The sequence below is a fragment of the Exophiala dermatitidis genome, assembly GCF_000230625.1.
Source record: "Exophiala dermatitidis NIH/UT8656 unplaced genomic scaffold supercont1.5, whole genome shotgun sequence".
Lineage (NCBI taxonomy): Eukaryota > Fungi > Ascomycota > Eurotiomycetes > Chaetothyriales > Herpotrichiellaceae > Exophiala > Exophiala dermatitidis.
Window position 1 is genome coordinate 1957856 of NW_008751650.1, and position 20275 is coordinate 1978130.

Consider the following 20275-nt stretch of genomic DNA (forward strand, 5'->3'; position numbering starts at 1 on the left):
AGTGCATGATGACCCAAATGACATCGTATTTCCGGTTCGTATCTCGTAACTCTGGGTTTTGATCTGCTCGCTTAGAGCCAATCGACGTCTAGCCCGGGGAATTTCAATGCTACAATGTACATACCTACGGCCAATGTGCCAATAACGAGGCGCTTGTTCTCGATCACTCCGGCCGTTACTTCCTGACACCGCCTCAGATCCACAGCTGAGGATGCGGGGTTGACCAATTCATTCAAGGGCAGTTCTTGTGAGACACTGACATGCGACAGACTCCGAGTCTGAGATGGTGAATCCCATGCAAGTGCGTAAGCGTCAAGAACCTGTGACCTCGGTTCACTGCAGGCAAGCCATTCCAGCCCTCTTATTCTGTCCTTGATATTCAGTCTTCCTCCCCCCAAATGCGCATCACTGGGATCTCCTCACAGTCGTGAAAGTCACTGAATCAAGCCGTCAAAATGCTATCTTTGCCCTCCGCTGCCGTTCTTCTCGTCCTCGTGACCGTCATCTATTCTGCCATCAGTACTCTGTGGACTTCGCGCTATCATGCCAGAAAGGCTAAGGAGTTGGGCGCGGCTCGACCGCCTATGCACGCCTACAAGTTACCCCTCGGAGTCGACAATGTCATGAGATTCATCCGAGCCGACAAGAAGCATAAGGTTCCACAAGAGGCCATGAAGGTTTTTGAAGAGGCCGGACGACCGACTTACCTTCAGAGAATGCCAGGCACAATCAACATCATCACACATGATCCCAAGAACATTCAAGCTCTGCTTGCCACTCAATTCCATGACTTTGAGCTTGGCTCTCGTCGAAAGGGCAATTTCTATCCTATGCTGGGCATAGGGATTTTCACTTCGGACGGCAAGACCTGGTAAGTATTTTAGTCCACCAAGATTTGCGGTGTACGAACATGCCGCGGAGCGAGAGAGAGACTTATACATGGCTGTACACTACTAGGGAACACTCTCGTGCTACCTTACGACCACAATTCGCTCGGGACCAAGTAGCCGACTTGGACCTTGAAGAAAAGCACGTGCAACTACTGTTCAGGCATCTCCCTGTTGATGCGACTGGATGGACCGCCCCGACGGACCTTGCTCCCATCTTCTTCCGGCTGACGATTGACTCTGCCACGGAATTTCTTTTCGGTGAAAGCATCAACTCCCAGCAAGCAGCACTGACCCAGGACGGCTCTCTGCCCGCCGCGTTTAGCAACACCGACGTCGCAGAGTGTTTCGATCACGGTATCACTGTTCTCGGTCAACGCGCCCGTCTAGCCAGGCTTTATTGGCTGTACAACCCATCCTCCTTCCGCGAAGCCATCCGTGTCGTCCACCGCTTCGCAGACTACTGTATTGAGCGAGCTGCCACGACGAATACGACCCCGGAGAAAGATGGCCGGTATATATTTCTCAAAGAGCTGATGAAGATCACGGACAACAAAGTCGAGATTCGCAGTCAGTTGTTGAACATCCTCCTGGCAGGCCGAGACACCACTGCAGGGCTACTTGGTTGGACGTTCTGGGAGCTAGCTCGTCACCCGGACGTATTCCGCAAGTTGCGTGCCACGATCATTGAGACGTTTGGCGCCTACGACTCGAGCAACAAGAAAATCACATTCGCCGCGCTCAAGTCATGCAGCTACCTTCAGTACGTCATGAATGAGATATTGCGTCTGTATCCATCCGTCCCGCTCAACAGCCGCGAGGCCACCAAGGACACGACACTCCCACGAGGCGGCGGCCCGGATGGGCTGAGCCCAGTCTACGTTCGGCGCGGTCAAGAGGTCAATTACTCTGTATACGTGATGCACCGACGCCGCGATATCTGGGGGCCGGATGCCGACGAGTTCAAACCCGAGCGCTGGCAGGGCCGCAAGTTTGGTTGGGAGTATATCCCCTTCAACGGCGGGCCGCGTGTGTGTCTGGGCCAGCAGTTCGCTCTCACCGAGGCGGGCTATGTCATCTGCCGCATCCTCCAGCGCTTTGATGGGCTGGAGAATTGCGGTATCTCGAACGAAGAACTGCATGATTATGGCCTGACAACAGCGCCGGTGAGTGTCCGAGTCAGACTGCATCAAGCCGAGTGAGGGCGGTCAAGGGACGCCATTGCGATGTAAAGTGGTTATGCTAGAACGCATTGAAGGAAGCATGAGCCAGAGGTGCTGATATGAGATTGTATGAGACGAGACGAGACGATGATTTTGGGTTCATGATAGGGCGTTTTGGGGGCTGGGCTGGGTGGGTCTCGTTGAGGGTCTGGACAGTGTACAAGGGTACATAGCTGTTACTCCGCAGAAAAGACATCATGCTCATCAAAAGTACACTCGAGGCAAGCTGGAATTAAGGGACTGGCATCCAGGCGAGTGTCAAAGACCTGCAATGTACAGACAGGACCGAGATATCTGTGTCGAATGCATGCCAGGGAAACTTGAAGGATGAGCAAGTTGCAGGCCAGAGAAGAGCCCGGCCAAGCCACACATTACTTTCAGTCACGTGCATATCTGCCACATCACCAGCCACAGACTATCCACTTCGCGTTAGTGTCGACTGCCCCGCCAATTCCCTGCGCAGCCAACTCGAAAGTGACAACTTAAACATCGGATGCATTCAAGTTTGGAGCGAGCAACTTGAATGTCACGGTAGCAATCCTGTGTATCAGGCTACCTCTATCTTGCCAGCACGACCTCAACCGGTCTCCCATCTCCGTCGAACCTGGAGTTACATTCAACTTCGCTCGGCTCCGTCACCCCTACTAGACACTCAGGATGATCATTCGACGTGGTCGGCACCCCGATTGGAACGTCGCAGTCCTACAGGCCTGGTGTTGCTCCGGTAGCAGTACAGTGTATGCGGGCAGTGAATATCACCAGCCGCGTGCATTTAATAACAAACTCGATGCTGCAGAGGCAATCATGGTCCTACCCGTTTTCCTGTTGAGCTGACCGACTGTGCAAGATCAACCCCCGTACAGGTTCATGATGTTTGTTCCCCGTGGCCTTCAGATTGTTACCTTCCTCGCAAGCTTCCTTTATGAGCTAGCAGATGCCGTCGCCGTGAACCCTCTTCCGGCTCCTCAATCGGTTGCCTGGGGATCGTCAGGACCGAAGCAACTGGCAGGTTACTTGGTCTTGAACGCTAACATCCCAAACCAAATCATCAGCGATGCGTGGAATCGTGCCTGGACTTCCATCAATGAATTGAAGTGGACCCCTGCTGCTATCGAAGCCTCGATCTCAACCTTCGAACCATTTCCGACTGCAACAGCTTCATCAAGGATTAAGAGAGCAGACCCGGTCCTGACTCAGGTTGACCTTACGGTTGCCGACACTGAAGCTGACCTACAGCAAGGGGTAGATGAATCTTACACTATCGATATCACGCAAACGTCCCAAGCAGTCAATATCACAGCACAGACGGTATGGGGTGCTCTTCACGCCTTCACAACATTGCAACAGATCATCATCTCGGATGGAAACGGCGGTCTCGTCGTTGAACAGCCGGTCTCGATTTCCGACCACCCAAACTATCCTTACCGAGGTGTGCTGATCGACACTGGACGGAACTTCATCAGCCTCCCAAAGATCTATGAGCAGATTGATGGCATGTCTCTATCAAAGTTGAATGTATTCCACTGGCATATGGTTGACGCCCAATCTTGGCCTGTGCAACTACAAGTCTACCCTCAGATGACTCAAGATGCATATTTACCCAAGAGCGTCTACTCCCACGACGACATCCGTGTCGTGATCGCATACGCTCGAGCCCGCGGCGTCCGAATTGTCCCAGAGATCGATATGCCAGGACATGCGTCTGCTGGCTGGGCACGTGTAGATCCCAGCATTGTGACCTGTGGCAATTCCTGGTGGTCCAACGACGTCTGGGCACTGCATACCGCGGTCGAACCAAACCCCGGCCAACTCGATATCCTCAATAACAAGACGTACGAGGTGGTCACCAATATCTATACCGAGCTCTCGGGTCTCTTTGCAGACAGTATCTTCCATGTTGGCGCCGATGAAGTTCACCCCAATTGCTTCAACTTCAGCAGCATCGTCCAAGAATGGCTCGCGGCCAACACTTCCAGAACATACGATGACCTTTTGCAAGTCTGGGTGGATAAAGCGATCCCGGCCTTCTCCGCCGCAGCCAACAGGACCTTGATGATGTGGGAGGATATTCTGTTGTCGGCCCCTCATGCGCACACCCTACCCAATAACATCATTCTGCAGTCGTGGAATGGCGGTTTGACAAACATAAAGAATCTGACTTCCCAGGGCTACGATGTCGTTGTATCATCCTCGGACTTCTTTTACCTGGACTGCGGGTCTGGTGGGTGGGTAACCAATGATCCTCGTTATAACGAAATGGCAAACCCCAATGCAAGCGTGCCGAACTTCAACTATGGAGGAGGAGGTGGTTCATGGTGTGCTCCGTACAAGACCTGGCAGCGCATATATGATTACGACTTTACTCTCAATCTGACTGACACCGAAAAGACTCATGTGCTTGGACCTGAAGTGGCTCTCTGGTCTGAGCAGGTCGACGACACCGTGATATCGTCGAAACTGTGGCCAAGAGCCGCCGCCATGGCCGAGCTAGCATGGTCTGGTAATCGAGATCCCACCACAGGACTCAAGCGTACGACTCAGATGACACAGCGCATCTTGAACTTCCGAGAATATTTGGTCGCCAACGGTGTCCAGGCCACGCCCCTGGTGCCGAAATACTGTCTTCAACACCCCCACGCATGTGATCTGTACTACAATCAGACGGCGCTTGCAGATTACTCAACAATCCAGTAAACATAAGGAGCCCTCCAGATAGCCAGAATAGTCGATAATGCACAATGTTGTGCATTGAAGCAAAGAAAATGCGTTCTAGTGTCGTGCCTATATTTATGTTTTTCCTCGAAAGGCCGATAACGGCGGCCCTCGGACTGACCCGTTGGAGAATCTCGAGTCCAGCAGTTCAAGTTTCCGAGACGAAGTCGACCTTACTCCAACGGGAATGGACGGGCTGTCAGAGGACATGTTCGATCGAATCCCCGAGGCCGCCAGCACCTCGCAACCGACGACAATGAGGGGTTTGTATCATTGTGGAGCACGAAGATGCCGAACTGGATATCATCTTTAAATACCCAGGTGGCCGTCCCTGGACCCTTTTTTGGGCTGGACTTTGAAATGAGCCGGCGTCTCGAAATCTGATCATCTTCAGAAGAATAAAATTTATTGTCCGACCAAACTTGAAGTCTTGCCCGACCAGCGTTTCCGCGGACCCTGAGCTCCCCCCATGTCGGTCGCCAAAGATAGCCTCAGCGAGCCCAACGGGGTCAACGGGACGACGAAACCGGACGAAATCCCCGTGACCGGCATCTTCAGCAACTTTGTGAGCAATGTCCAACCCGAGTCCCTGACGTCGCAAGTCCGCGAGCGCCTAAAGGAGTATATCCTCGACTACATCGGCGTGACACTTGCGGCAGCGCAGTCGTCGGACTCGACCGAACCGATCATCAAAGCAGTCAAAACCCTCGGCGGACAAACAGGGACATGCACGGTAGTAGGCAAAGGAAAGGGCTGGACAGCAGCGTACGCGGGCCTCCTGAACGCGACACTAGGCCACTCGCTCGACTTTGACGACACATATGCACCGGGCACCCTGCACGCGGGCGTGACGGCGATCGGGGCGGGATTATCTCAAGCCGAACTACTCGGCGAATCTGTGTCTATTGATCAATTCCTCCTCGCCGTGGCGGTCGGCTACGAAATCACATGTCGCCTGGGCCGCGAGCTGGGCAACGAAGCGTACGCGCGAGGGTTCCACAACACATCGACGGCGGGCATCTTCGGCGCCGTCGCGACCATCAGCGTACTGAAACGCTTGTCCGTCGAAGTGGTCGCCAACGCATTTGGCCTGGCGGGCTCCAAAGCCGCGGGATCAATGCAATATTTAGAAAACGGCAGCTGGAACAAACGACTTCATCCTGGATTCGCGGTCCACGACGCATTCCAATGCGTAGCATTGGCAGAAGCCGGTGTCATTGGCGCAGCGAAGATTCTCGAAGGAACCAGATTCGGATTCTTGCACGCATACAGTCCGAAAGAAAATAAAGATATCAATTATCTTGTGTCTGATTTAGGGAAAAGATGGGAGTTCCTCGAGACATCGCTCAAACCGTTTCCCGCCTGTCGCATGACGCACGGGTTTATTGAATATGCTGCCAAACTGGGCCGTGACAAGGGATACTCAAGGGCCAGCGATGTGAAGGGAATTACGTTGTCCTTGAGTCCTAATAACTTGTTGGTCGTGGGTGCTCGGACACCGAATAAAGTCCACCCGGAGAATATGGTCGACGCACAGTTCTCGGCCTATTTCACTACGGCTAACAGTTTCCTCTATGGTTCTGATAATGTTGTGAAATGCTATGAGAAGGAGAGGCTGCATGATCCCGAAGTTAGGGCACTGGCTGATAAGATTGTCTGTGTTGCGGACACGGAGATCAAGCAGTTCGGCTCGAAGATTAAAGTCGAGTATAAGGATGGAAAGGTCGAGGAGGTGAACATCCCGTTCCCGCTGGGGGAGGCTCAGCATCCGTTTACGAGGGATCAGGTTGAGAAGAAGTTTTATAGTCTTGTCGATCCTGTCCTGGGCAGACAGAGGGGTGACAAGATCCGTGAGACGGTCGAAAATATTGAGAAGGCTTCGGTCACGGAGTTGTTGGGGTTGTTGTATTGATTGATGCATCGCATCCATATACACATCCTTATAGCGTCTTTAGGGGCGAGTGAAAGGAAACTATTGCCTTGGTGTACAGTGTAAAGCACTGCAGGCAGGATCCCGGATTCACCGTCGGTTCACGAAAATATATCATATCACTGCACTTTGACGACATATATACACTACCTTGATAGGTATGCCGCGTGGCCAGGATTGTCCAAAATGGATTGTCAGTTGGCCCGTTGATCTGCCTATAATTAGCCAAGCAGAGAGTAAAATGAAAAAAGGAATACATACCAGGGGGCACTTTCAACCATTTGCAGAACCTCACATTGGAGGGAATACTATCCTATCCTTCTAATAGCTGGGTCGTCCGAGCAGTAGAATGCGAGCGGACCATCAGTAGCGCACCCTTCATTGTCGACACCAGAGGTAAACAGTGTCCATTAAGCGGTCTCATAACCGTACAGAGGATACTCCAAGAACAGGGCCGCCTCTTTCTGATATACCTCGACTGCGAACTGCGGCTGGTAATGGACGCGCTTGCAGCCACGTGGGGCGTCGACGCCGCCAAATCTGTCGGCAATCCAGTCCAGCCAGATCTGTTGACCGGCATAGAGAACAGAAACATGGCCCACGCCCTCAAAGGTGACATACTCGAGCTGGCCGGCCCGATAGGCATTGCAGGTGGCATTGACAGCCGACGTCACGCTGTCCACAAACACCGAAGTGTCGTTCGTGCCCTGCAACACGAGCATAGGGCCCGCAAAGGCCTGACCACCGTTGCTCGTCAGATTGTCAAACGCGTCCAGATACCATGTCTCGTTCCAGCGGGGGTTGACGAGCGTTTGGAGACCCGTCATCTCGTACGCCACCGACTGACAGCCCTGCAGATCCTGCAGTAGTTCCGTGACACGCACGCCTTGGGCGCTCAGCCAGTCACTCATTTGAAACGTCGGAAACACAGAGTTGATCCCCGTGCCAACGCGGGTCAACATCGAGCCCAGGGACGCGGAACTGCCCCAAGACTGTTGGATTAGTGTCTTGGTCGAGGTGGAAGGTGACCCGGCGACCGTGCCCAGATAGCCCTTGACTGGGTTTTTGGCGAGTAGTTGTGCCGCGCCCCATGCTGCACCGCCGCCCTGCGAATGGCCCATGACGACGAACTCGTGGGCCAAAAGACTTGGCCAGGCCTGCTGTGCGGCCTGGACCGCATGGATCAGGTCGCTGCCATGGGCCGGGTGCGCGAGGTACTGGTGTGCAATGAAGCCGCCCTCGGCGTCGTGGTCGAGTCCTAGCCCTGCATAGTCCGGCGCGACTACCACGTACCCTTGCAGCGCGAGCACATACGGCGCACTGTACTGATACCATAGGTTGCGGATGTGGCTGGGCCCGCATTCGCCAGACCACCCTGATGTGCCGTGACCCCAGGCTACGATGGGCAATCCTGAAACATTTTGGAACCGTCGCGGCATCCATGGCCACAGGATATATGCCGACGCTGGGACTGCTGTGCCGTTCAGGGTCTTGGTCATGAAAAGCATGCGGGATAGTGCCACATTGGCCGGCAGCGTATACAGCGATGTATTGGTGACTTGTTCGACTTTGATCACGGAGCCCGCTGGGGCGTGTGATGCATTGGAAGGTACGTCAACGTAGAATGGATCCAGCCGCGTAGAGAACCCGGCCCAGTTCGACCGCTCGAAGTTTACGGCCGTCAGAATAGCCTCCGACCGTGCCGCTGATAGGTTGGCCTGCGCGATGCGAGTTCTGGCAGTCGTCGGGTTGAATTGTCCATGGGTGGCGTTGAATGTAGCGTTTTGCGCTCCGGCGGGTGGGACCGAGTCATCTTGATCTTGAGACTGTGCCAGGACTTGGGCTTGCAAGGACAGTAATGAGAGACAGACGAGAAATATTGATATTGAGCTTGAGAGTATGCCCATGTTGACGATAGCGCGGAAATGCAAACAGATGATGATGTTACTTGTCCCGGTCCACAGCTTGAAGCACACTTAGAGACCAAGTCGCTCACTTGCCTTTCAGCATACTGTATCATTCAACAGCAAGCTTCCCGATTTATACGGAGCTGATCCTACCTGTTCTTGAACACTGATGCACTCCAATTTTTGAACATGAACCCCAGTATTTTATGGTCCATGACGTGGTACGCGACGGCCCATGGCCGAAAGACTCCATATGCCGAAGCAGACACGAAAGGCCTGCACTGGTACGTGTAGAACAATAATGTAACCTTGTGGACACAGTTGGTAGCGGCGGAGGGCTGTCATGGGACCGATCGACGACTTCTTCGCCGGTGCACCCGAGGTCGATGTTCTCCGCATCATGGGAGAGCGACAACAAGACTGGGAGCGCGGAATGAGGGATTGAATGAAGGGGAAAGGTGGAGTTGAGCTTGAAAGTCGACGTTCAACTTCAAGTTGGCCGGTGAATTCGAACGGAGCTGCACCGGCTTATTAGATAATCTGCTCCTGGTCGCGGGGACGGTGTTATCCAATCAGGTCCTTGCCCCTGGGTGATACTGCCCAGGTGTAACATCCGTTACAAGTATCGCCTTGCTTCCGGTACAACAACTACCAATACCTTATCTTTGTCGACCATTGACTTCGTCTTGCCTTCTCCTCTAAGCTTCCATGCGCCCCTCCTTGTCACGACTTTCGCACTCGAGAATGGTTCATGTTTCTCCCCGGGCGACGTCGAATCTCGTCCCCAACAAGCTTCATGAAATCCGCTCTCACTGCTTTCACAACCAATATGACGCCGAAGTCAACCCGGGCGGCATTGTCGCCCTGGCAGTGGCCGAAAACAAGCTGATGCGCGATGAAATTGTCCAACACATTAATACGCATATGAACATCACACCGTTCCACCTGACTTATGGACAAGGACCAGCAGGTTCCTCGGCCCTGCGCGGAGCCTTGGCCTCGTTTGTGACCGAAGTCTTCCGTCCGTCAATGGAGATCACAGAGAAGCACATCTGCGTGTGCAACGGCGCCGGGAGTGCCGTGGACAATCTGTCCTTCTGCGTTGCTGAGCCCGGAGAGGGGATCTTGGTCGGCCGACCGTTGTACGTCGGGTTCTTTCCGGACATCGAGGCTCGTGCAAAGTGCGTTGTTCCCCTGCCACGTTTCGCGATATCAGAACCAGAAATTCCCCCTCTACACATCTGAAGCCGCTGCGACTACTGGTCATGGTATCCAAGTTTTGGCCCATTGTTCCTTTTCCCCAACCAATTTGCATTGCTGGAGCAGACATGACAGGTGCTCACCCATGTCCAAGAGTCAAGCCCGTCCTAGTTGAATTTGGCGACATTAATCCAACCTCCGCTGCAGCTGTTGCCGCCTACGAGGACGCTTTTCACCGCTCCAATGCTGCAGGTGTGCGGATCCGCGCCATCTTAATTGCCAGCCCACATAACCCGCTAGGTCGACCGTACGAGACCAAGTTTCTCCAGGATATGTTGAGGCTGTGCTCCAAGTACAACATCCATCTCATCTCAGATGAGGTATACGCCCGCTCGCATTTCCCTAGCTCCGACATCCCGCACCCGCCGCCGTTTGTGTCAGTACTTTCCTTCCCGCTGGAGGAATATATCGACCCGGAACTCGTGCACGTAATATATGCTATGAGCAAGGACTTCTGCGCCAATGGGACCCGAATCGGCGCCGTGATATCGCCTGGGGCAGAGGGCGCCTTGCTGAGATCGGTCCGAGCCGTTGCCAGCTTCACTCGGGCCTCCCAGCTTGCAGAGCACGCTTGGCTGAATCTTCTCACAGATCGGCCCTTTTTGGATTGGTATTTTCCGTTGTTTCAGACGCGCATGACGGAGGCCTATGAGTATACTGTGTCGATGCTGCGCAAGAACAATATTCCCTACAATCCGGCAAGTGTCACCAGTTTTATTTGGATCGACCTGTCGCGCTATCTGCGAGAGGATACGCAAGAGGCTGAGCTCGAGTTGAATTGGCGCATGGCTCATGCGGGTGTTTGGCTGGCGATGGGAGCCAGCTTCGGTAGTGAGCGCAATGGCGATTTCCGGCTGACATTTGCCACTCCTAGAGATGAATTGACATTGGGCCTAGATAGGTAAGGTTTGGATGAGATCCTGGACTACTTGCTTGCTTCCTTTGGTTGGACTCGTGAATGCTGACCAAAATCACCACGGCAGATTGATGAAAGTCCTGCACGAGGTGGAAGCTGAGAGACAAAACCAAGACTAGACAAGTTCGAGGATTATTACAAGGAAAACTGACTGAGCACAGGCAAAAATGTTAATCGACAAGAAACGGTATCCGAGCCCCGCAGACAGAGGGCCTCATGCATATAGACTGCATACTGAGAGAACTTGGAGCCAGCCCATGGTCTAAAACTGGATCATATACTGGCTCCGTGTGCAAAGACATCAGAAGCTGAGAGCAACTTAATCCCTTTCAACCCCTGAGCATTCCGTTCCGACCTTTCACCTTCCGCGCTATGCATCAAGTTCTCAAAACTCCTGTCATGGAATCAATCCTGTTTTGCTGCTTGCGACTCATGCACCTGTTTGACCAGAAGTCCCTCGAATAGATCCTGCAGAAAACTCTCAGTGGCGAGGTTCAGCGCCTGGATCTGTTCATCAGTTGCCCCGCGAAAGACATGCTCGGCTCCGTCCACGGGATGAAAACCCACTGGGACGCCGGCCTCCTTTAGAGCAGACACAAGCAGTTCGCTCTGATTGAATGGGACAGTGTGATCGTCTGTGCCGTGGGCGATGAAGAACGGAGGGGTCAACGGAGATATGTAAGTGATAGGGTTGGCCTTCTTGACCTTCTCAGGTTGCTCGGTAATGGGGCCACCTAAATACCGTGACTCCGGGGAGTTTGCCGCCTCATGCTTCTGACTATTCGGCGGTGCATTGGCATCCATCTTGAGAAAATCCGTGGGCGCGCTGTAACTCACGACACCTTGCACGGTGCTGGGGATGTGCAGATAATCACCCACATCGAACTCGTTTGTCTGCCCACCGGTTGCACCCAACATGGCAGCCTGATGACCCCCAGCAGATTCTCCCCAAGCCACGAATCGGTCAGGATCAATTCGATATACGTGTGCATGTGCCCTCAACCAACGGACGGCGGCCTTACAGTCTTCCAGGGCGGCCGGGAAAATGGCGTCTCCACTGAGCCGGTAGTCAAGCGATGCGACGGCGTAGCCCTTGTCTGTCAGGTGTTTCGGCAGTAGGTCTGTTTCTTTGGTCCCAAACATGAACGCTCCTCCGTGAATGTAGATAAGCAAGGGGCAAGGCTCGCTGCGACCGGCGGGCAGATAGAGGTCAAGTTTCTGCCGGATGTGGCCGTTGCTGACATAGCGGATGTCGTGGATTTCTCCAGCTTCCATCGTGTGTAGCGGACGGTACTAGTAGTGGATAAGCCGTTACGCTCCGACAGACGAGTGTGTTCAAATCGAGACTGGGCCGATCGGGTGATGGACCGATTCGATTTCGACTATAGTAGGTAGACTGGAGTTGGTTAACTGTACGTTGGTTCAGGTTGGATCCAGGACCGACATCGGTTCAGCCGGTAAAGGAGACACTCGATCCGGACGCAGACGCGGATGCATCGAGGGGCCTCAGGCTTCTCGCTATCTTGTCCGTCTCACCAGCGGCCACGAATGCAGATTGTCGCTTTGGGGGATGATTATGTCACTGTGTCACCTTGGAGTCGAATCAGGCTGAAGTCAAGTCAGTGATAAGCGAGGAATAGTTGAAGGCAAGGAGGGAGAGGGAAAGAATAGTGATGGGATGGGATTGGACGTGGAAGCGAGCGAGGAATGTGAGGAACCCGAAGTGAATCTGAACTTGAGGCCAGGAATCTACACCGCAGGACAGAATACCACTGCAGCGTAAGTCACAACCTGCACTGTTGGTATTGTACAGCAGCAACGAGATCACTGCAACTGCAGGATGTGAAGATACCTGTCACCTGGTATTGTAGGCAATACACGTATCGAATGCGAGCACGTGAAGTAGATTCTATACAACTTGAATCCATTGAATGAGTCCACTCTTCAATCGGGTCTGCGAAGAGCCTCATGCAGTGCGGTTCTTCACATGATTGATAGTACGTGCCCGATCGAACCTGCTGCAGTGGCATTCGTCTCAGCCAACTTGAACGCATCACGCCAGGCTACATTGTAGTAGTAATGGTAGCGAGGATGGCCGGATTGCAGTGACTGGCTTCATCGGCGGAGGCCTGCGAGTGGCTTCCTGACCACTGCGCAAGACACCCTGTAAATACTAACAGGCACAGCTCTACGGACACTGTGGTCTTGGTCTCGCGGCTCCCTACTGCTGATGTTGATGTTGACTCAATCCAGGCTGCCCCGGAGGAAAGATGCAGTGCGGCCAGGCAGAATCCGCCGGGAAGATGCCACGGAGGTCTGTTGCAGTGCCGCAGCGCAGCCTGCGACGGTAGTAGAAGAGACAATCGGACCCGAATGGGACAATAAGATGAAGGGAAGTCTCGACTGCCTGGAACATCTCGGGTCGAAGACGGCTTTATCTCGACCGACTCGGAGAATACACAATCATCACATGATTCAGGCAGCCACTGACTGACCGAGACTGGACCAACATTGAATTCCCCTGCGACTTCACCGATCCGATGACGCCTATATACAACGTTTGACCCCTGGGGGCCAGGTACAACGGTACTTGATACATGTATAAATGAAGCTCGGACTTCGGGCCCTGGAGTCCAAAGGCATCCCGATTCCAATTCTCTCTACAATCTTTCACTGGCAACAGCCATGGCGGCCTTCAAAGCCCTGATCGTCGGTGGAGGCGTCGCTGGTCCAACCCTCGCGCACTGGCTGGCACGCATAGGCGCCCATGTAACTCTGATTGAGCGATTTCCACAGATACGAGCATCCGGTCAACAGGTGGACCTCCGCGGTCAAGGGGTGGCCATGATGAAGAAGATGGGCATCGAAGAGGCAGTGCGAGCAGCAGTTGTGCGCGAACCGGGTACGCAGCTCATCGACATCCATGGCCACGTCAAGGCATTCTTCCCGGCCGCGACCGGCGGCACAGAGAGGCAGAGCATAACATCCGAGTACGAGATCATGCGCGGCAACCTGGTCAAGATTCTGTACGCACTCACTGAAAACCGACCCAACGTACGGCATTTGTTCAACACGACCATCACGGGTTTCACGCAAGATGATGAGGCAGACTCCAACGGCAAAGTCCATGTGACCTTTGCAGACGGACGCCAAGAGGACTTTGATCTACTCGTTGGCGCCGACGGGACGGGTTCAAGGACTCGCAAAATGATGCTGGGCCCAGACGCCCCTGATCCACGTCACTGGTTGGGAGGCTACATAGGTTACTTCAGCGTCAAAGCCGAGCCAGGGGACTCTGATCGGCTCACTGTCTGCGTGTTGCCGGGCGGTCGAGTGCGCCGAATCATCATGACGAGAAAGGATATCCCGGAACTGACTCGTGTTTATATGATGTTCCGGGGGAAAGATGATGCCCTTGATGCGGCGATGAAGTCGGGAGATTTGTCCCAGTTGAAGAACGCACTGGCTGATCTGTATCAAGATGGCGGATGGCAATGTGAGCGATTCATGAATGCACTGCGACACGACCCGGAGGCCAATGACCTGTACTTCACGCCGTTGGAAGAGGTCCATCTTCCTAAAGGGTCTTGGTCCCAAGGGCGGGTTGTTCTGATCGGTGATGCGGCACACTCGTCGACCGCAGACGGGTACGGAACCACATGGGGCATGGTAGGCGCTTATATTCTGGCCGGGGAGATTGCCACGCTGTTGAAAAGAGACAAGTTGTCGCCGACCGCGGTTGTGATTCAGGCGGCAAAGAACTACGAGGACAAGTTTCGACCCATAGCCACTGCAAGTCACGGCGGCAGCCAGTGGTTTGAGAACCTGGCCTCACCCACGTCGACTTGGGGTATTGCCATTTTGCATGCCTTTGCAAGGCTAGTGGCATATTTCCGAGTTGATCAAATGGCCGGTCTCAGTAATAAGCAGTCCAAGTGGAAGCTCCCCAAATATCCTGAACTGGACCAGGCGAATGAAGCATGAAGGCAAAAGGCACTCAGACTCAACGGATGGTGATGTGGCGGACTCTGAGTCCGCGGTGTACGTTTGTTCAGATCTCCTTTCTTTCGATACCCACTCAGCTCTGGCATAAACAATATATGTTGTTTCGGTACTTGGTGTCTCGTCGGGCGATTAGTTGCCTCTTCAGCACTGTAGGATCTCTTCTTTCGGGATTGCATAGGCTGCTCATATGGCATCTCGGTCACCTATGGATCCATGCTATGAAGTCAACCCAGCTCTAGCTGGCCTACCTCTTTGGGCATCAATCTGTACATTTCAGTATTGGAGTTTCTGCATAGCGATTCTGGCCAACCGGTCTGGGAGAGTCAGAGGTAAGGCTCTGGCATCCCTGACTTCTGGGTAAACTCGTCCAGGTTCTGTTCCGATTTCGAGTTGCTCCAGTAAATACTAGCAGCTTGAAAATCTTTTGGTTTTGTTCTGAGCCAAGAAAATCTTCTCGACACGAAGCTGAACTGAGCAACGCAACGCGCTGGGCACCAAGGCTTGTCCGGAGATCAGCACCGATCCCCGAACTAACACATGTGCCCTGATATCCTGCCAGCAAACGGTGCGTCTAGGCCCCGGGGGTATCGGCAACTCAACGAAGACTCCTGGACGTCAGGAGCCCCGGAGATTGTTGCGGTACAACCCGCGGAGGTTCCACCATCGCCTACGTAGATTAGTAGGACTAAGTCCAACCCCAGGGCCGCGTCTTGGGGTTCCAATCCAATAGTGCTTCCTGAACCGCTGTCCGGCCGACGGCGGTGTAGGAAACAGCCCTAGCATCTCCTCATGATGTGGACCGGCGGAAACCCCATCTTGCTTCCTCGCGGATAGACCGTCTGTTTTCGCAGAGGCAGCTCGAATGGAAATGGAGAGTCCGACTGACTCGCCGAAGACTTTCGACTGCTGACTATTGGACTCTGATAGATGCTGGTGCCCCAGAATGTCTCTCCAGACCCGAACCCGGAGAAGGACCCAGTCCCCGCAGCCGAGACCCGTCCACCTGGGAGAGTCATCATGGGTCTCTCCTGTTTACAGCCTCGGGCATTATATGTTGTATATTTGGTTTAGGGGCCCAGCGTAGCCTGGGGGCTTTTGGTTCTCCTCGTCGATGTAGGGGACCTTGACGACTTTTGAGACTCTTCCCACATCACGTACTGTTCTTACCCCTACAATTTCAGAAGGTCGCCAGCGGAGGTTCTCAGTGCACTGTTTTTGGGGCGAAACCACAACGAGCAACCATGGCTGCAGGAAAACGAAAATCGTCATCACATTCGAGTTTGTACAACAGACTCGTGACAGTTGCGGTCGCCTTCGGGTCTATGGTACGTATGGTCTTATCCCATTGCACGATTTCAGTCTGATTTTCATGTTGTGTGCAAGACCTACGGCTACTGCTCTGCTATCATCGGCAGCACCATCGGTCAACCAGGATGGTATGAATTCTTCGATCTGCCCCAGCAAGGCGAGCCAGGCTATGGAGGGAAAACGACGGACGCAATCGCCACGGCCAACGGCCTCTACAGTGCCGGAGGGGCAGTCGGCAGTCTGTTCATCATGTGGTCTGCCACTGCGATAGGACGCAAACACAGCATTCAGGTCGGAGCCATATTGGCTATCATTGGAGGTGCATTCCAGGGTGGAGCGGCGGCACTCGCGTAAGCAGCACGAATTCTCTTCTTCGAGGATGGCTCTGCTCTCCGATTGACTGACATCCACTCTCTTAGGATGTTCCACGTCGGCCGAGTCATATCAGGATTAGGCATTGGGATCCTAGTGACCGCCTGCCCAATGTACCTGTCCGAGCTGGCACCGCCCGAAAATCGCGGATGGCTAGTCGGCCACCATGCCATTTTTCTCGTGTTTGGATACATGTTATCCGCATGGCTAGGGTATGCATGCTACTTCGCCACGAGCAGGAACGAATCCTTTGCATGGCGGTTCCCCCTGTGCATCCAAACGCTGCCGCCGTTGGTGTTACTCATCACTTCGATTTGGATCCCCCGGTCGCCGAGATGGTTGCTCCAGAAGGGTAAGATCGACGAGGCGTGGAGTGTGATTCAGGCTTTGCGTCGGTCGCCGGATGATCCGGACGACCTTGCGGCAAAGGAGGAACTGTACCAGACTAAAGCGCAACTGGCCCTCGATGCCGCCAAGTTGAAGGCCGTGGGGTATGGGCCGTGGATGGCGTGTCTGAAGAAGAAGAGTTATCGCAAGAGGTTGATCATTGGGTTTTTGACGCAATGGGGGGCAGAGTTTGCCGGGCCTCTGGTTATTGTAAGTGGAACAAATCCCCCCTACTCACAGAAAGAAAGCGTAGTTTGGTTGTTATTGAACACTGCCACAGCAGTGCCAATGAAAGGGAGCGAACGGGCGAGTGTGATGAATGTCTCCAGACAAATGCTAACCTTTGCTCGTCGTCCTAGAACAACTACTCGGTCATCATATACACGAACCTAGGCCAAACAGGCAGCATGCCCTTGTTGTTGTCGGCAGTCTGGCTCACTACTGCTGGTACGAGCCTCCATTTTCCTCTCGTTCCTTTCCATTACTGCCAATGCTGATGAATTCTGTTGCTAGGTGTCATCTACAACCCCGGCGGCGCATGGCTCCACGACAAAGTCAACTCCCGCCGCCTCATGTACATGATCGGCATCACGGGCTGTCTGGTAACAACGTCGATTCTATGTGCTCTTATCGCCACTTACGGCGGCACCACCAGCAAAGCGGGTAACAGTGGGGCCATTACGATGGTGTTTTTGTATCTTGCTTTACAGGGTGAGTTTAGTACAGCGGTAGCGAGCATCAGCGAGCGTCCGTGAGAGCTTTCGCAAGAAAGATCTTTCTGCGAAGAGAGTAGCGAGCGTCAGCGAAAGCACCTACAAGAAAAGACCCCTTTTGCCGCAGAAAGACCCCTTCCTTTTGTGGAACAGAAAGAGCATACATTTGACTAACCATCTATTTTGTGACAGGCACGTTCTGCGACACAACAATGTACCTCTACGTCTCGGAGATCTTCCCGACCGAAATCCGCCCTATCGGAATGGGATTTTCGCTATTCGGCCAATTCGCCGCGACAATTATTCTGTTACAAACGGCACCCATTGGAATCAACGATGTCGGCTGGAAATATTACTTGGTCATCGTGGCGTGGTGTATTGTCTATTTGCCGATGATTTATTTCTTTTGGCCGGAAACAGCAAGGCTGTCGCTCGAGGAAATTTCCAAGCAGTTTGGTGACGATGTCGCGGTCCATGTTAATGATGTGAGTGAGGACCAGAGGAGGGAACTTGATGAGTTTCTTAGACGTAAGGATGTGGTGCATTCGTTGCCGGAGGAGGATGTTGCTGTTGCGGGGAGGTTGGGGAGTGTTGGTGGAGGTGATGGGGAAGGAGGTCCTGGGGGAGCGGGAGGAGAGCGAATGGAGGTTATGGAGAAGGGGTCGAAAGAAGCTTGATTCAAGCTTTGATCCTTGATCCGGGAGCTTGCCAACTTGAACGGAGGGTTGATGTTTGTGAGTCTGCGAGTTGGTCATAAGAGACGCGTGCGAGGTTAACTCCCACTGCTGGGTGCAACTGTCATTGTTGGCTTGGGCTTCGGCTTGGATGGGCTTTGATGAGGCTGTATTCCGCTGCCATGCTGCGCTGCTGCTCTCTGCTGTAAGCTTCCAGCCGTGTTGTCAGTGGTGTTCGAGTTTGAGATGGAGTGGTACAAAGTGCACCAGTGCAGTGGCTGAGAGTGCGGTGTGTGAGGGCGTCTTGTGGTATAGTCCTACGGAGCGAAGCCGAGTAGACACTATATATATGTATACCTAGTACCTTAATATCCGGCGCTTTATCTACTTCTACTGTACCTTACTGTCACTGATTCAACTGAAGTTGGAGAATCAGATTGTACGTAAGTATCCAGACCACACCGCCGCATATGCATGATATAAACATCTATCCTTATCCTTCTGCGTAGCCGGAATTACACTATCAATACACTTCATCACACGGCGTTCATATGATATAAATCGAGTATATGGACTGCCTCCTCCTAAGCTGCCTCCCTAGCAGGTACGTGTGGTACAGTACGTACAGGATCAAAAAATGGCAATACAGTTCGGCGGACTGCTCACCCCGCCAGGCATGTTGAACGGTGCGCTAGCAACGAAAAAATCCCAGCGGTTCTCGCGACGACAGAGCTCCGCCAACCCCTCGAGGTCAAACAGCTCGCCGATCGGCATGCCCCAACCGGCCAAGAGATACTCGTGCATCATCAGACCAGGAACGTCATGCCCGTCAGGACGCGCATGCGACTTTTTCGGCGGGTAGACCTCGAACGAGATAGCATCACTAGCCACGGCCGCAAAGCCGCTGTCCCAGATCCAGCGCAGCATCTCCTCAGTGCCCTCGACGCCGGCGTGCAGAGGGTTTTTGGAGGCTGCGTACGCCTTCTTGTCGTCCGCCGTCATCTTGGTGTCCCATTCCTTGGTGACGCCGACGCGGACGAACAAGATATCGCCTCTCCGAAATGTCAGGTTCGCCTCGGCCGCGATCTCGAGTAAGACGCTCAACGGGATCGCGTGCTCGCTAAAAGTCGAGTACTCAATCCCCTTGCGCTCCGCGTACGAGACGTAGTCGAGCAGCACGCCGCGGCCGCAGATTCCTTCCTTTGCCCAGTGCTGGAGACCGATTCGACCGTCGCCTGGACGGACGATTTCTTCCTTGGTGGTCCCGCCGTAAAAGAGCCTTCTGTCCGGGTCGTCTTCAGTTGGGCACGGCTGGGAGAAGTGCCGCAGGCCGTCCCATTGGCTGCTCTGTTGAGGGTTAAGGGTGTAGATGTCGTCAAATGCGGTGCCACTGAGCAACGGCACGATCTGATGGCTGCAGGGCTGCCGGCCGAAGTTGGCAATCTCCAACTTGGTCAATTCCCAGCCAACGGTCACGCGTCGACCGCTACGGATGCAGGATGCTGCCGCCAAGGCAACAACCTCCGGCGTCAAGAGCACCAGCCGGCCCAGACCTTCCTCGCGTGAGCCCGGTGCACCAGTCCATACTTGTCGCTTATCAGGCAGGGAGTCAAATGGTGTTAAGTGCAGATGGTGTATTTGGGTTTGATCGTGGTCCCCGGTTGTTGTTGGTGACGTCGAGGCCATGGCTGGCAGCACAGAGAAAGCTGAATGCCGAACCTGAAGCGGGTGACAATGGCGCGAAGTATGATATTGCTGTCGATGCCGTGCGGATGGAGGGGTGTGCACTGGATGTGGTTTGGGCTCGTCCGAATCCGGAAAGGGTGTCCTAACTACCCGCAGCTCGGTAAAGTGTTCGGACGAGGTTCGAGTCGCGAGGAGACGACGAACCGCACCGCTGCAAGCGAGTGTTAGATTTTCCAATGCAACCTGGCAGCCGCCTAGATTCTCAGCTGGAACAATGCGACGTCCAGAGAGCGCA

General features: G+C 53.8%; 9 protein-coding genes across 9 annotated transcripts; 6 read left to right on the forward strand and 3 right to left on the reverse strand.

Moving 5' to 3' along the window:
- Nucleotides 1–455: 455 nt before the first annotated feature.
- On the forward strand, nt 456–2089 carry HMPREF1120_06284 (cytochrome P450 family protein; the record flags this gene model as incomplete). The annotated part of the gene is made up of 2 exons (XM_009160485.1): nt 456–871; nt 958–2089. 2 exons carry the CDS (start codon nt 456–458, stop codon nt 2087–2089), a joined length of 1548 nt encoding a protein of 515 aa, XP_009158733.1.
- An 891-nt stretch (nt 2090–2980) lies between these two features.
- Nucleotides 2981–4804, forward strand: HMPREF1120_06285 (beta-N-acetylhexosaminidase; the record flags this gene model as incomplete). The annotated part of the gene is made up of 1 exon (XM_009160486.1): nt 2981–4804. The coding sequence occupies one exon, from the start codon at nt 2981–2983 to the stop codon at nt 4802–4804; it is 1824 nt and encodes a 607-aa protein (XP_009158734.1).
- A 487-nt stretch (nt 4805–5291) lies between these two features.
- Nucleotides 5292–6734, forward strand: HMPREF1120_06286 (2-methylcitrate dehydratase; the record flags this gene model as incomplete). The annotated part of the gene is made up of 1 exon (XM_009160487.1): nt 5292–6734. The coding sequence occupies one exon, from the start codon at nt 5292–5294 to the stop codon at nt 6732–6734; it is 1443 nt and encodes a 480-aa protein (XP_009158735.1).
- HMPREF1120_06287 (secretory lipase) lies at nt 6578–9128 on the reverse strand. The gene is made up of 2 exons (XM_009160488.1): nt 7014–9128; nt 6578–6963 (listed from the first exon to the last, which is right to left on the reverse strand). The coding sequence occupies exon 1, from the start codon at nt 8657–8659 to the stop codon at nt 7163–7165; it is 1497 nt and encodes a 498-aa protein (XP_009158736.1). The 5' UTR covers nt 8660–9128; the 3' UTR covers nt 6578–6963; nt 7014–7162.
- Nucleotides 9129–9403: 275 nt separating this feature from the next.
- On the forward strand, nt 9404–10824 carry HMPREF1120_06288 (1-aminocyclopropane-1-carboxylate synthase; the record flags this gene model as incomplete). The annotated part of the gene is made up of 2 exons (XM_009160489.1): nt 9404–9840; nt 10014–10824. The coding sequence occupies 2 exons, from the start codon at nt 9404–9406 to the stop codon at nt 10822–10824; spliced, it is 1248 nt and encodes a 415-aa protein (XP_009158737.1).
- A 102-nt stretch (nt 10825–10926) lies between these two features.
- On the reverse strand, nt 10927–13222 carry HMPREF1120_06289 (lipase/esterase). Its single transcript, XM_009160490.1, has one exon. It carries the CDS (start codon nt 12108–12110, stop codon nt 11241–11243), a length of 870 nt encoding a protein of 289 aa, XP_009158738.1. The 5' UTR covers nt 12111–13222; the 3' UTR covers nt 10927–11240.
- Nucleotides 13223–13520: 298 nt separating this feature from the next.
- On the forward strand, nt 13521–14819 carry HMPREF1120_06290 (uncharacterized protein; the record flags this gene model as incomplete). Its single annotated transcript, XM_009160491.1, has 1 exon — nt 13521–14819. The coding sequence occupies one exon, from the start codon at nt 13521–13523 to the stop codon at nt 14817–14819; it is 1299 nt and encodes a 432-aa protein (XP_009158739.1).
- A 1262-nt stretch (nt 14820–16081) lies between these two features.
- On the forward strand, nt 16082–18297 carry HMPREF1120_06291 (MFS transporter, SP family, sugar:H+ symporter; the record flags this gene model as incomplete). The annotated part of the gene is made up of 6 exons (XM_009160492.1): nt 16082–16165; nt 16224–16498; nt 16568–17117; nt 17267–17354; nt 17421–17618; nt 17813–18297. The coding sequence occupies 6 exons, from the start codon at nt 16082–16084 to the stop codon at nt 18295–18297; spliced, it is 1680 nt and encodes a 559-aa protein (XP_009158740.1).
- Nucleotides 18298–18924: 627 nt separating this feature from the next.
- Nucleotides 18925–19980, reverse strand: HMPREF1120_06292 (uncharacterized protein; the record flags this gene model as incomplete). Its single annotated transcript, XM_009160493.1, has 1 exon — nt 18925–19980. The coding sequence occupies one exon, from the start codon at nt 19978–19980 to the stop codon at nt 18925–18927; it is 1056 nt and encodes a 351-aa protein (XP_009158741.1).
- Between the last annotated feature and the right edge of the window lie 295 nt (nt 19981–20275).

Excerpts from the sequence above, each read along its gene's own strand:
- HMPREF1120_06287 (XM_009160488.1), bottom strand. The coding sequence starts at position 8,659 with ATGGGCATACTCTCAAGCTCAATATCAATATTTCTCGTCTGTCTCTCA.
- HMPREF1120_06289 (XM_009160490.1), bottom strand. The coding sequence starts at position 12,110 with ATGGAAGCTGGAGAAATCCACGACATCCGCTATGTCAGCAACGGCCAC.